The sequence below is a fragment of the Myotis nattereri genome (genome assembly GCF_964212035.1).
Source record: "Myotis nattereri genome assembly, chromosome: 13".
Classification (NCBI taxonomy): Eukaryota; Metazoa; Chordata; class Mammalia; order Chiroptera; family Vespertilionidae; genus Myotis; species Myotis nattereri.
The window spans coordinates 39,601,193-39,616,196 of record NC_138088.1 but is presented as its reverse complement, the minus strand read 5'-3'; the positions used below and the strand labels follow the sequence as shown (position 1 = coordinate 39,616,196).

The following is a 15,004-nucleotide window of genomic DNA, read 5'->3' as shown; positions in this document are numbered from 1 at the left end:
GGATTTTTCACTTGCCTGCAGCCTGCCATACCATGACCCTCAACCCTCAAACAGCTGTAGAGATGGACTTTGGGATACTGAGTATAAAGGGATACTGGATATGTCACAGGTGTACTGGCTGACCCATCCGGTGATTGAGTCAGTTCCTGAACTTAGGTCTGTGCTTTGGTCTGCCTCCAAGACTCAGACAGTGAGTCTGCCACTTTCCTTCCCCATTTTTTCAAGATGGATGGCAGGGAAAACTAGATTTTATTAATACTGCCAAATGAGTCAATAAACAATCAGCTATATAAACATAACAAGAGCTGTCACAACTAGTAAAGATTAGAACCAAGGGTAACTTTGATACTGGCACACCTGGAAAAATATGTTTACCTGTATGCTTTGTACTTGTGTCCCTTGCAAATTTTTTGGAAGCAGCTGTTTCCAGAAACTTTCCTTTGAATAGTCAAAATATACAGCCATTGGTGTACTATTTTGTTGAATATTAAACCAGACCTATTAAAACATTAACATAAAATCAGCACAGACCCCTGGGAGCCCAAAGCCCATGGCTGGTTAGGTGAAGCAAAATTTTACAGTCCTGCTACCCAATGAAGTGGCAGAAGCCAAGGGAGGTTCTGAGGTAGAAGTTAAAGACATGCCAGGCTTACATGAGCATTAGACTGCTCACTGGTTCTCAACAGTGGAGGCACTACAGAATTATAGGGTGGGAGCTTTAGGGATAAAATATTTTCTTGGCCCCACAACCCAGGGATTGTAATTAAACTTTTATATATTTTCAAAGTTCTTCACATGATTCCAATGGATAGCCAGGGTGGAGGATCACTGATTTGACTCAAGGAGATAGCTCAAAGTAAGATTTCTCCCCATTACTTACATTTCCATCATCAAACAAACAGTCTACACTTTGTAAAGGACAAAATGGGTCAAATTGCCTATGACATTGACCAGTTAATGGATTCCAAAGCAAATATTCATCAGTTTCATGAGTTAATACATAAGCTACACGCCCCTGTATGAGGAAAAGAAGGTAAAGTCATTTGGTTGAGTAATTAACATACTTTATAATGTTAAAATTACTATGAAAGCATGTGACCTTGTTGATTTCTGAAAGCGTTTTCCAGGGCCTTTACAATTTTTTGGAAAGGAAAGAAGCCAGAGCTCCAAAAATCCTTAGGCCCAGGCTGGCATGAGGATGCAAATGACAGGATTTCTGAGCCAGTGCTGCCCTGTATGGTCCTGCAGGAGTTCCCTCACAGCAATTTCCCAACAGCTGGTCCGAAAGTATATGGGGGTTGGGACACTGTTGTCTAATTCACATGATGGTGCCGTATGAACCAGCCCTGCTTTGAGCAGAATATACTTAGCAGTCTAGGGGTGGGCACCAAGCAGAGTCAGGGAATAGAAACTGGCCTAAGGCTCTGAAAAAGCCAAGTGAAGGAAAAAAGCCATTAAATTAATTTTGAGAACAAGATCAGGAAACCATTCGAAGAATAAAAGTCATTATGTTATGATATTTCTCTGCACATACCTTTTGAAGTGAAAATCTTTCTTAGCAAAGAATAAAAATTTCAGGTAATAATAATGACTATTTGCCATTTATTGAGTATTTGTGTGCATCAAATAATCTACTCAGCATTAACACTAATTTTCTTGTTTTGATTCACTCCAAATTCTGTGAGGTAGGGATGATTATTATACTATTTTTCAGATAAAAAATCAGAGGTTAAGGAGCTTGTCTAGGGGAACGGTACTGGTATTATTCCTGTTTTGGGAAGAGATAACTGAACCTCAGAAAGTAGCAAAGGATGAGATCTCACACTTAGTAAATGGCATTACTGGGTTTTAAAACCCTCTCTGACCAGCCCCCCAAACCCATACTCTTAACACTGCACTGTATAGCCTTGTTTCCTTGACTTCAAAGCTCTTGTTCTTTATGACTGTGTGCGTCTCCTTTACAGTGAAGAGGAGGCTTCACCTCAACCACAGAGCCGAGGGGTGCCACCCAGGATATTGACTCAGGTCTAAAAGCAATCATTGGTTGAAATACTGTTTATTGTTTGTTGCCATCTAGCGGCACTTAGAGCAACAACAGGAACATATGGGGAAATTAACCATAGGCTTTTAGCTAACATAATCGTGACACAGAAATAAGCTGTCAAGGGAATATAGAGAAATATGTGATCATGAAAAAAACAAAACAAAACCAACAACCATAAAACAAGACTGGAAATTTTGACACTGATGAATATATTCAGCTTGAAGTAGAAACAGAATGAAGACAGCTTTCTGGAGGTATGAATGCAGTATATAATTAAGTTGTAAAAATTTCAGATATGAACATGAATTTCTGGCCCATTTGTACAAGTAAAAACTGAGCAATGGAGAATAGGGAGATGTATTTCTTAAGGGTCTTAAAATATAATATTAGAAACATCTGAAGACAATGGTGGTGACAGTGGTTAACAACCACTACAACTACTACTGTAACTATTGCTACATCACCGCCACCACCGCTACTGAGCACTCACCATGAGTAAGTGCTCTCCCAGTGCTACATATTTACTATGTGATTTAATATTTCTAGTAACCCCATGAAGTAGAACTATTATGAGAGAAGAAAAACAAAAGGAAGTCATCCTTTACACCAGGGGTCCTCAAACTACGGCCCTGCGGGCCACATGCAAATACAAATATTGTATTTGTTCCCGTTTTGTTTTTTTACTTCAAAATAAGATATGTGCAGTGTGCGTAGGAATTTGTTCATAGTTTTTTTTTAAACTATAGTCCGGCCCTCCAATGGTCTGAGGGACAGTGAACTGGCCCCCTGTTTAAAAAGTTTGAGGACCCCTGCTTTACACTGTAGAACTTTTGATGAACCAATGTTATCCTCTTAACTAAATAATTGCTTGCCCACAAAATTCCTTAATTAGCTTGTGAAAAGATGGAAACCTGAGGCTGTCGTCTTTTAAACTTGCAGCTTATAGCTGATTCTTTTTACTTACACTATTTAAATATTAACTCCAGCACTTACTTCTAAAATGGAGGTTCCCAGGAGGACCAAAGCCTTCTTTCCGAAATACAAAAAGAAATTGCAGAGAAGTATGGCATGCTCCTCCTTACTCCCAACAGCCAAACTGATGCAGCGCTGAGGCAAAACGAAAGTAACAAGAACAACAACAAAAGGTGAGGGAGAGAAGGCTGAGTAATGCAATTAATACTAGGACCACTGCAAAGCTGAAAGTTCCGGCACCATTTGCCTGATAAAACACTAGGGTCCTGGTCGGCAAACTGCGGCTCGCGAGCCACATGCGGCTCTTTGGCCCCTTGGGTGTGGCTCTTCCACAAAATACCACGTGCGGGCACGCACGTACAATGCAAGTGAAATTTCGTGGCCCATGCACAGAAGTCGGTATTTTGTGGAAGAGCCACACTCAAGGGGCCAAAGAGCCGCATGTGGCTCGCGAGCCGCAGTTTGCCGACCACTGCTAGGGCATTAGGAGGAGAGAATGTTAACTTGGAACATAGGGGCAAGGAGCATTTGGTAGTATTTGCTTGAATAGTTATTTTTAGTTATATTAGAGGCTCTCTTTCAATGTTCTTCAGGACCATAATATCCCTGAACACATTCTGATTAGTTCAAAGAGTCTCAGAAGAGTCGAGTTAATGACAACTCTTTGAGTTCTACCAGGTTGGAATCACTGAATCACTAGGACCACATGCTCATGTCTCCCTGGTTATCACCAAGCCAAAGACAGAGTAACCTACCTATGAAGTTAACCCTGTGCCCCCTAAATCAAATTCAGCTCAAATCTAGCACCTAAAACAGGGGTCCTCGAACTTTTTAAACAGGGGGCCAGTTCACTGTCCCTCAGACCATTGGAGGGCCAGACTATAGTTTTAAAAAAAAACTATGAACAAATTCCTATGCACACTGCACATATCTCATTTTGAAGTAAAAACACAAATGTTTTCGGTGGGCCGCATGTGGCCTGCGGGCCGTAGTTTGAGGACCCCTGCCCTAAAACATTCTAGGTACGTTCTAGGACTATCAGTTCCAGATGGAAAGTGCCTCTCTCTTAGGCTCCCATTGTATTAATATTTTCCACTTAAAATACTTATGGAATGCTTGTGAAATTGAAAGCAGTGTATAAATGATAAATATAAAAATAAATAAGAATAAAGTCTTCTTGTTAATTCAAGGAGATTACCTTGGGATGTATATGTACAGAGTATGGGTGCTGGGTCAATCTAAGAGCAACTAAATATTATCTAAGATGGAATAGAAGAAGTGCTCTAACTAAGGTTGCCAGATTTTGAGGGGAAAATAGAAAGCCCAACTCTAAAGTTGAATTTCAGATAAACAAGTATTTTAGTATAAATACACCCCCAAAATTGCATGGTGCTTGTATTTTAGTTGGCGAGCAATCTAAAGAGAACTTTAATCCAGGTGCTAAGAAAGAGCATTGCTATGCAAGCTCTTCATTCAGATGTGGGGAGACTGGGAAACCTGGGAAGTAGTGGCATTTGCCCTAGACATCAGGATCCATAGTGACAAGCCATATTTATCTCTGGAGACTGTCATAATATTGTACTCCAGAAATTTCAATTCAATCAAAATATTCATGAGCTACCACTTGTAACATTGAGTAAGATTTTTGGTTTTTCAGAATTATTTCTATAAGTTGTTACTAGAACTGAAAATTATTTATTAAATTATCAAATGATTTCAAATTTCATAAGGCAAAATACTACATTATAATAAACAGGTTTCTTTAAGAGAAAAATAAATAAGGAATACTATAAATTTTAATTATAAAATGTCATTTGTTACCTCTGATGTCATCCATATATCAAAACCATCATTTTCATCCAGGTCAGGCATAAGAGGAATCAAAGATACAAAATGAGCAATGAGGTCCTAGAATAATATTAAATAACATTTACTGAGTGCATACTATATGCCCATCATAATGCTTTCTATGCATTATCATTACATTTAGTATATTTTATGAAATAAATGCTATTATTATTTTTGTTTTACAGAAGAGGCTAGGGCAGGGGTGGGCAAACTTTTTTACTTGAGGGCCACAATGGGTTCTTAAACTGGACCGGAGGGCCAGAACAAAAGCATGGATGGAGTGTTTGTGTGAACTAATATAAATTCAAAGTAAACATCATTACATAAAAGGGTACGGTCTTTTTTTTGGAATAGTTTTATTCATTTCAAACGGGCCGGATCCGGCCCGCGGGCCGTAGTTTGCCCACGCCTGGGCTAGGGTAACTTGCTCAGAGTCACACAGCTAACATTATATATGGGGTCTCTAGGAATAAGCCCAAATTGGCCTGACTCCAGAGTGTGCCTGTTAACCATTGCATTACACTGTAATAAATTCTTACAATTTTAAACATGATACATTACATATATACTTTAGAATGTAACTGTTAAAACTGAAAAAATATGCTGAAGAATAGCATAAGTTTGATTTGCTTTCAGGTTCAAAATCAGAATTATTTTAATTAATATAAGCTGTTACGAACTGCTGTAGCAGGAAGATATTGGCATAGTCTGCTTTCTCAAGCAACAGAAATTATACTGTTAATTATTCCCCCACCCCGCCCGGACTAGAGAGACAAGGATTCAGGCTTTTAAAGTCGTAGAGGAGAAAAAGATACAAATAAATAACGAGTTAACAGAGGAAATTCACTAACATTTTCATTAATTTACAATAGCCACCATTTATGATCTATTATCACCTCCTATACCCTAATGGTTCATAGTCTGTGACAAGCAAAGGAGCTAGGATTTACATATTTTAAAAAATATACACAAATGCCCTAGCAGTGCTCTTTCTTTGGTTAGAGCGTTGGCCCCAAGGACTGAAGGGTTCTGGTTTGATTCCAGTCAAGTGCACATACCTGGGTTGCAGGCTCCATCCCCGGCCCTGGAAGGGGCACATGCAGGAGAGGCAACCAATCAATGTGTCTCTCTCACAATGATGTTTCTCTCTGTCTCTACCCCTCCCATCCTCCTAAAAATCCATGGAAAAAATATCCTTGAGTAAGGATTAACAAAAATAAATAAATAAAAGCATACACAAATATTGTCTTTGCAGTAAATCTAAGAGCACTCTTTGGACTTTGGGTGTCAGGAAACATAGGTAGGAAGAAACTCAGGATGGGAAAGCAGAGTGTAATAAAAGGCAACCTAAATTAGAAATTTTATTTTAGCTTACAGAGTCCAGCTAAGGGAGTTTTATACTGGTCAAATAAATATTCTGTGAAGAGCCAATTGACTCAATCCAACCAGAATAAACAAAAGGTGTGATTTTTCATACATGCCTTTTAATCAAAGCTTACTTTTTTCTTAAAGGGGAGACTTATACTTCTGACTTCTTATTTTCCTTTCTCAAAGTGGAAGAAGCTATATCCTCTTTCACATCTATAATGAATAAATCCTCATTTTATATAAAATTAAATGTTGAATATATTTCTCTTTTGTCAGCTGGTAAACAGATGGGCATAAGTCACAAGGGGGTGGGGTGGAAAGTGTTATGTTCACAGTTTATATAGAATAATATAGTTTTCTTCATTCCCACAAACAATGAGAAGCAATCCTTAGAAGAACACGATCCCTTTCGGTACATAACTTTTTATTTTGCCTCGAAGTCAAAAAAATTTTTGTGTCATTTTTCCAAGTTTGATAGGAAAGTTGTGAAGCCAGTATGGTCACGTGAAGTGGTGTAGCAAAAGTGCCCCTCTAGTCCAAGTGGGCAGAAATAAAGGGGGGGCAGAGAGGTCTTCCATCTGGAGCTCAGGAGGACACATTGCAACATAGATGGGGTTTTTGTGTTGTTCTTTTTTTACATACATTTTTATTGATTTCAGAAAGAAAGGGAGAGGGAGAGAGAGAAACATCAATGATGTGAGAGAATCATTAATTGGCTGCCTCCTACACACTGCACACTGGGAATCGAGCCTGCAACCCGGACATGTGCCCTGACCAGGAATTGACTCCTGGTTCACAGGTCGATGCTCAACCACTGAACCATAATGGCTGGGCTGAAACTGTCTTTGAAGGCAAAACAATTTTAGTAACAAACTTATCCTAAAAATTAATATTAAAAAATAAACAAGTTTAAAAATATAAATTTGGAGTGATAAAAATGCCTAAAATTTACTCTGGAGATGGTTGCACAATTCTGGGAAGATACTAAAAATCATTGAATTGAACACTTTAGATGGGTTAATTATATGGTACGTGATTTATATCTTAATAAAATAAATATAACTAAAATAAATATAACTTACAAGTGTTGCACTGGAATCACGAAGAAATATATCCAGGAGTTGTTGAGGTGGATTTAATACCTTGATATATCTTGTTACTAAGATTTGTATCCCGTCATGATTAAAAACAGTTGTTGTGATTCTTCGGTTGGGAAATACTGCCTTACAATTTTTTGCAAAAATGTGTGCTCTCTCCAAAACATCTACTTGATCTGAAAACTAAAATCAAGTTTAAAATATTTCAGTATTGTACCATACATATTGTTCCCACAGGGAAATATTAAGAACCAATATTTGTTTTTTTGCTAGCTTTGAAATTATTGTTATTGGTTTTCAAAATACTTTACACTTCTTTGATAGTATATATAAAAATAATTCAAAGTAAAACATACCTTGTCTAGTTCTGGATTACAGGTGACATATGATATTTGAGGTTCAATGGTAGCAAAAATATTTAAAAAGGTACATTCTTTTAAATTCTGCCCATTATGATCTTCTTTAGGAGATGTAGAAGTCTTACTCCAAGTATACCCAAGCAAAACTGGTGGAATGTTTACTTGGAATGTTCCATTAATCTGAAAGGATATATCAATATAATAGATTCTGCATGATGAAAATAAACACCAGTCAAATATACTATAGCCCAGCTCAGTCTTCTCCAGAGGAGGAAACAGGCTTGCATGGGTCTGTGCTGGTTCTACTAATATGTACTTGTACAAGGATGATCAGGTTCTCCATGGCGATCTGTTCACGGACACCCGTGACATTCTGAGTCCCAGTCTAGTATGTACTATGAAAAGAGGGCAGGAGTAAGAAAGGGATGAAATGAGGAAGTTACTGTATCAGAGTATTAAAAACTCTAAAAAAATCTAATTCAGGCTCAGAGAAAATGCTAAAAGACAATGTTACATTTTTCATTGGGTCTAGAAAGAGAAAAAACCTATAGATCCACAGGAGGAGGGTGTGTGTGTGTGTGTGTGTGTGTGTGTGTGTGTGTGTGTGTGTGCGTGTGTGTGTAGAGGAGCTAATTTACAATCATAGTAACTAATAATTATAGTTAATAGTTATTGACTATGTGCAAGGCACTGTGCCAAGTGTTTGATATAGATGACATCATTCAATGAGATAGATATAGCTCTTCTCTCTATTTTGTAGATAAGGAAACTGAGGCCCAAAGAATTTACGTCACTTATGTAAGATCACAACACAACTGATGAGTAATAGAGCCAGGAATACAACTCAGGTTTGTCCACCTTTGAAGCTCACATTGTGAACCACCTGTCTATCCTGGAGTCTGACCTGAGACTGAGAAACATCTGCAGGGATTTATGAGTGTAGGAAGCCATGTTCCTCCCAATAACTTAAATCTCTGTTGCTCTTTATCTGCAGCATAAATTTGCAGCATGCTCCCTCATATTATGCAGACATTTCTACTCTCCTCCCTAACATCCATTCTCTTCTCCTTTCTTACCAACAGTTTCTAGGTGGCAACATGACAACTGGTCAAGTCGCATCAACAAAATAAAGAAGTCTGCCAGGATTTTCTGATGAAGTGTCTGTTTTACTAATACGGGCACTGCCACTTCGTGCTTCACCCTGACTCCTGTCTGCATCATGAATATGAGGCTGGAGGTGCAGTGAACGATCTGCAGTTATAAGGATGCAAGCCACATGATAAGGACAGTGGAACAGAAACACAAAAGCAACTTGGATTCTTGAGCTGCTGCTCTGACACCTAGACTTTTTTTTGGGCGAAATAAACAGACCCGTTACATCAGCCACTGTTAGGTTTTCTGTGGCATAGGATCACACATCATTAATACACATAGAAATCCTTGAGTCAAATGCCCTTGTTTGCTTGACAAACTCATTTTTAGGACTCACTTCAAAAGTTATTTCCTCTGTAAATACTTCCCTGATCTTTCATTCTCCTCCTCATTCCCCTCTTACCCACCCGACCCCTCTGAACAACCCCTTCTTCCTGCTCCAAACCAGAAAGAGCAAGGTGCTCCCTACTGTCTCATTGCATCTATCTCATGCCCCTACCAAAGCCCTACAGCAGTATCAGGTTGTACTGAAACGTGAGTTTTCTTCTATAGACAGTGAACTCCACTAAGACAGAGAAATCATTTCTGAATCTTCTATATATGGCATAGCTCTGTAAGTAAGTAACAGAGCTCCAAACAGAGTTTAGGCTGGAATTTTTATATTTTGCTGGTCAGGTAGGCATATTCTTGCTACATAATCCAGCAGCAGGGCCCTCTGGGAATATAACAGACACACCTACCAAGCATCAGTCTCACCATTAATGATACACAATGCTGAGGAGCTGAAGCTCCTGGAACCCATGCTTACAAAGCAGCAGCACTGATCAGAACATCTGTGAATCTGGTCCTATAAAACTATTACATGCAAACATAAATGTTGCTTTAAGACCTAAGGCTAGCTGTCCCAGTCTTTATCAATACACTCTTTAAAGCTTTAAGAAATAAATTTGTGTCTTCTGTTCTAGAGACAGTTAAAACTTTCACACACCCCAACACCCCAATGGCTCTCAAATACAAGATCACTTTAACTGATCAAACAACCTGCCAATCACAGAATGTGATTCCCACTCCCCACCCCCCATCAGTAAATGTTTCTATTGGCGAGAGGTAAAAACTTAGAAAATCAGCAAACTATCATTTTCTATTACCTCAGATTGTTGCAGAAGAGCAGAGAAAGGGAAGACAATGGATCCAAGCCAATTCTTTCTTACATATGAATGACCACTGCAGCTCCTGAAACAGTGATCCTGTTAAAATAAATAATATTTTATATCATGTGATGAATAATTCAAAAACTTGTAAGTATAAAAATTATTCTCTTTCTTTTAAAAATAAAACAAAGGATAAATAGAAAAGATCTTCTCACTTTTTGATTCTTTAAAAATTAAAGCAAAATAATGACCTGTTGTGGAGTTTATGACATATGTGTGGCTATTTACATTTTTAATGCAATATTTTTATTATAGTAGATATGCTCAGGGCAGCAAACTTAAACAAAAATTCACTAAAGAAAATAAAAAAATTGAGGGTGGTGACCCGCAGGAGGCAGCAATCCTGGTTGGCATTGGTGTGAACATCTTCATACTGAATGGGAGGCTGCAATTCCCTCATGTACTTGCTCTTTAATCTAGGGGACTGTTTTTAAACTTGAAGTTGAATTCAGAGATGAAGGGAGAGGGAGAGGGAGAGAAACATCAATGATGAGAGAGAATTATTGATTGGCTGCCTCCTGCACATGCCCTACTGGGGATTGAGCCCGAAACCCAGGTATATGCCCTGACTGGGAATCAAACCATCACCTCCTGGTTCATAGGTCAGTGTTCAGCCAATGAGCCACACTGGCTGGGCTGTCATATATTAATTGATCAAAAAGGCATGAGTTTATTTCTGGGCTCTCTATTCTGTTCCATTGATCTATACTGTCTGTCTGTTCTTATGCCAGTACCATGCTGTTTTGATTACTATGGCCTTGTAGTGCAATTTGATATCAGGTAGCATGATTCCTCCAACTTCGTTCTTCTTTCTCAAGATTGCTGTAGCTATTCTGGGTCTTTTGTGGTTCCATATAAACTTTTGGACTATTAATTCTAGTTCTGTGAAATATGCCATTGGCATCTTGATAAGAACTGCATCAAGATCTGCTTCAACTTCTCTGAGCCTAATCCCCAATCCCTTCATGTAGAATTAATTGCTCCTTCAATAGTGTTGCCATATAATTTGCTAGACATTTATATTAAAGTATTTAATCAGAGCCCCAAGAGAGAAGGTATAATGGATATGCATCTTTATACTTTTAGTGTCAACTTCAGTAGGAAGGAAATTAACATTTATTTTAGAGCTTGCTATGGTACTAGGCACAGTGTTAGGAACTTTCTTATATCTATGAAGAAGACATTCATTACTTTTAATGTCAGATTGAAGAGAACAGGGTTTTAGAAATCACTTGCTATTTTTTATAGGAGTATATTTTCTTTGATCAGACGGTGGAAAATATACAACCCATTTTTTGCTTATCTTTCTATCTTGGCTACCAGGAAGCTCACATTTTAATGTAATGTTCAATTGCAGAAATCTACTTCTCCCAAATTCTTGTTATATTTATCCCTTTTCCTTCTATATATGGTTTGTGATCTGTTATTTTTGAACTGTCTTGTCATATGTCTGATTTTATTCCAAGCTGCTCCAAATGCTTTTTAGAAAATGTTAGAAATAAATATTGCATATAAAAGCAAATTTACAAATATGTTACTAGACTTCATTCAGTCAGAACTTAGAATTATTTCAGCATAATTATAATTGTTGTACTTTACCTCATGTTTTTCAAAAATCATTTCATCAAAAATGTTGATATATATATTATCTTTTATTTTAGATAAACTTGAGAAGCTATAATCTTGTCCTGGTGAGCTATAAATAAGAAAAACTTATTTAGATGCTTAATTTATTTTATAAGAGCATTATTCATAAAGGACTATTAAATCACCTGTGTTCTTTTCTGTTATAACATGTAAACTAAGAAAAAACTATGTGCTTTTAAGACATCTGCTATCTTTCATTAAAGCCAGTACATGCTTTGTTATTTATCTTTTTTGTCTCTTAAGGTAACTGAGTGAAGAATAAAAATGTTGAAATGTCAAGCAGAAAGACTTCCTAGTAGAGGCATCCATTGCAAACAAATCATCTGAAGTATGGTGCATTAAGATTTTCCAACTAGCCCTGGTGGGGTGGCTCAGTTGGAGCATTGTCTCATACACCAAAAAGTTCGCAGGTTTGATCCCCAATTGGGGCACGTACAGGAGGCAACTGATCTCTCTTCTCACTCTCTCTCTCTCTCTCTCTCTCTCTCTCTCTCTCTCTCTCTCTCCTAAGCTTATTCTCTTTCCCATATTTATTTTCTCCAACCAGAAACTGGGATAGTGGGGTGCATTTAATTTTTCAAACTGTCTGCGGATGGCTTACTTGATTGGAGAAATTTTTGGAGGCAGCTGAAAGAATAATGTAGTATATCACAAGCACTGAACTTTCACTATCAGCTCCAGCCTGTACATCAAATCTCAAACTTCTAACAGCTCAGAGAAGTTAAATAACTTGCTCAAGCTAATGTCATCAGCAAGTGACAGAGCCCTCATCTGAACCCAATTAACTGCCTCAAAGGCCAGGATCTTTTCACTATACCAACTGCCACTGACATTATTTGTTGAAGCTTGTTGCTTAAGAAAACAGCTACTATTTCAAAGGATCTCCAATAGCTTTTATTAACTTTCTGAGACCTACAGATACACTGACAACTGAAAAATGTTCATTGAGTTTAGAGAATAATTTTAAAGTTGAATGTTCCTTATATTTCTAAGTGATAAGCTGACTTCCTTACCCTGCTCCTTCAAGAGTTTCCTTTCATGTTGCAACGTCTAAGACAGGGTAGAAAAGGCAATGCATACTTATTATACGACTAGAGGCCCAGTGCACGAAATTGGTGCATGGGTAGGGTCCCTAGGCGTGACCGGAGATCAGAGCTGATGGGGCATTCCTTCATTGCATACCACCCCCTGGTGGTCAGTGCACATCATAGCAAGTGGTCAAACTCCCAAGGGGACAATTTGCATATTAGCCTTTTATTATATAAGATATTAGCAGAAGAGATGATAACTGTCATCCTCAAGACACTTTGGAGTGTGTCAACTTAGTATGTCCTTTAAATCACTCAAATCCTACACTATCTTGCATTTTGTATTCTATTCAAACTTTCCTCAAATTTCACAATTTCTCCTCCAAAGTAGATCTCACAAAGCTAATTACTATTTATTTATTATTACTATCTACCCCATTTGTACATGATTTTTATTCATTAAAATGTCATGTGGAGAAGAGAATGGAGTATCCGAGGCAATGAAAAATGGTAGTTGAATGACTTTGGCTTAGCTGAACCCTCTGATCTACCTTGTTGTGCTCTAAATGTGTTCTTGGCTTATTTCATTGCTATAATTTCAAGAATGCAACTACTCTACAGCATTTACATATAAGTTTATCTTATTGACTATTTCATGTTATCCTAAATCTATTTATTTAATACAGTATATTTCTTCTAACTCTAATGTCTAATACACAAATATTTCTACACATACAACCAAATTTTACCTTTACAAACTTTTAAACCAAAATATACTTTAATATACTAATTACTTAACATAATATTATACAATATAATATATTTATTTCCCTTTCAATTAATACTCCTTTTCACATTCAAACAGTAAGAAAGATCAGGTAAGCAGATATCAGACACAAGGCATAAATACCTAATTTATAGTGTTTACCTCTGGAGGGAGAGAAGGAAGATATAATTAGTAATTGGCATAGAGAAACCTTCAAAAATATTGGTAATATCTACTTTTTAAGATGGAAGGTAGATATACAGGTTTTCATTTTATCATTTTTCCTGAGAACTTATATTTATATATACATCATATATATTAATATCTATGTAAGAGATATTTCATTATTTAAAAGCCTAAAAAGCAAAGCTTATCTCAACCATTATTTTTAATAAATGGCTCAAAAATAATTATTTATTGTTCTTTTTTTAGGAGCTAAGAAAAAACAGACTCCAACTTACACAAAATCTACTTTAATTTCCTCATTCCAGCATGGATGAGATCCACTTGCAGTACTGGTTTGGTATACAGTGTGTTGAAAGGAAACTTCCACAAAAGGGTGTACAGTATCCTGAAATACATAATAAACACTGACTAGATTTTTGTAATATTTTATATAGTTGATAAAAGATAAAAAGCTAAGGAATTACTTGGTTGCTGGTTGAAAACTGGATGGCTTACTTATTCTAGTGTTTCAGATAACTATTATTCACTTACTAGTCATTTATTGGTCCTATTTAATATAGATACTTTTCTAAGATAAACAGCCAGTATGGCTCGGTGGTTAGAGTGTCAGCCCACACATGGAGGGTCTCAGGTTCCATTCCCAGTCAAGGACACATGCCTGGGTTGCAGGTTCAATCCCCATCCCCAGTCAGAGTGCGTGTAGAAGGCAACCAATCAATGTCTCTCTCCCACAATGGTCTCTCTCTCTCCCTTCCTTCCTCCCTCCTTCCCTTCCTTCTACTCTCTTAAAAAAAAAAATCAATGGAAAAAATTTCCTCGGGTGAGAATAAACAAAAAAAATAAATGGAACTTTGCTTTATAGATTTTATAGCTTATTAGAGGCCTGGTGCATGAAATTCATGCACTCAGGAGGGGAGGGTCCCTCAGCCTGACCTGCGCCCTCTTGCAGTCCGAGAGCCTTTGGGGGATGTCCGAGTGACAGTTAGGGAGTGGGCCTAAGCCATCAGTTGGACATCCTTAGTGCTGCCTCAGAGGTGGGAGAGGCTCCCGCCACCACCGCTGAACTTACCATCTGTGAGCCTGGCTTCTGGCTGAGTGGTGCTCCCCTTGCAGGAGCACACTGACCACCAGGGGGCAGCTCCTGCATTAAGCGTCTGCCCCTGGTAGCCAGTGTGTGTCATAGTGACTGGTCCTTCCGCTGTCAAGCCAAAACCAGCTCTCTGACATCCCCCAAGGATCCCATATTGTGAAAGGGTGCAGGCCAAGCTGAGAGATCTCACTGGTACATGATCGGGGCTGGGGAGATGCGGGAGGTTGGCCGACTGG

The 15,004-nt window shown here is 38.0% G+C and overlaps 1 protein-coding gene across 1 annotated transcript in view; it reads right to left on the bottom strand.

Moving 5' to 3' along the window:
* CC2D2B (coiled-coil and C2 domain containing 2B) overlaps positions 1-15,004 on the bottom strand; it is a 63,436-nt gene that overhangs the window by 11,509 nt on the left and 36,923 nt on the right. The window contains exons 23-31 of the mRNA XM_081104364.1: positions 13,954-14,082; positions 11,651-11,747; positions 9,989-10,087; positions 7,686-7,868; positions 7,315-7,512; positions 4,838-4,924; positions 3,038-3,151; positions 881-1,015; positions 376-498 (exon numbers count right to left, since the gene is read on the bottom strand). Coding sequence (XP_080960490.1) covers positions 376-498; positions 881-1,015; positions 3,038-3,151; positions 4,838-4,924; positions 7,315-7,512; positions 7,686-7,868; positions 9,989-10,087; positions 11,651-11,747; positions 13,954-14,082 — 1,165 coding nt within the window. The remainder of the gene's footprint in view (positions 1-375; positions 499-880; positions 1,016-3,037; positions 3,152-4,837; positions 4,925-7,314; positions 7,513-7,685; positions 7,869-9,988; positions 10,088-11,650; positions 11,748-13,953; positions 14,083-15,004) is intronic.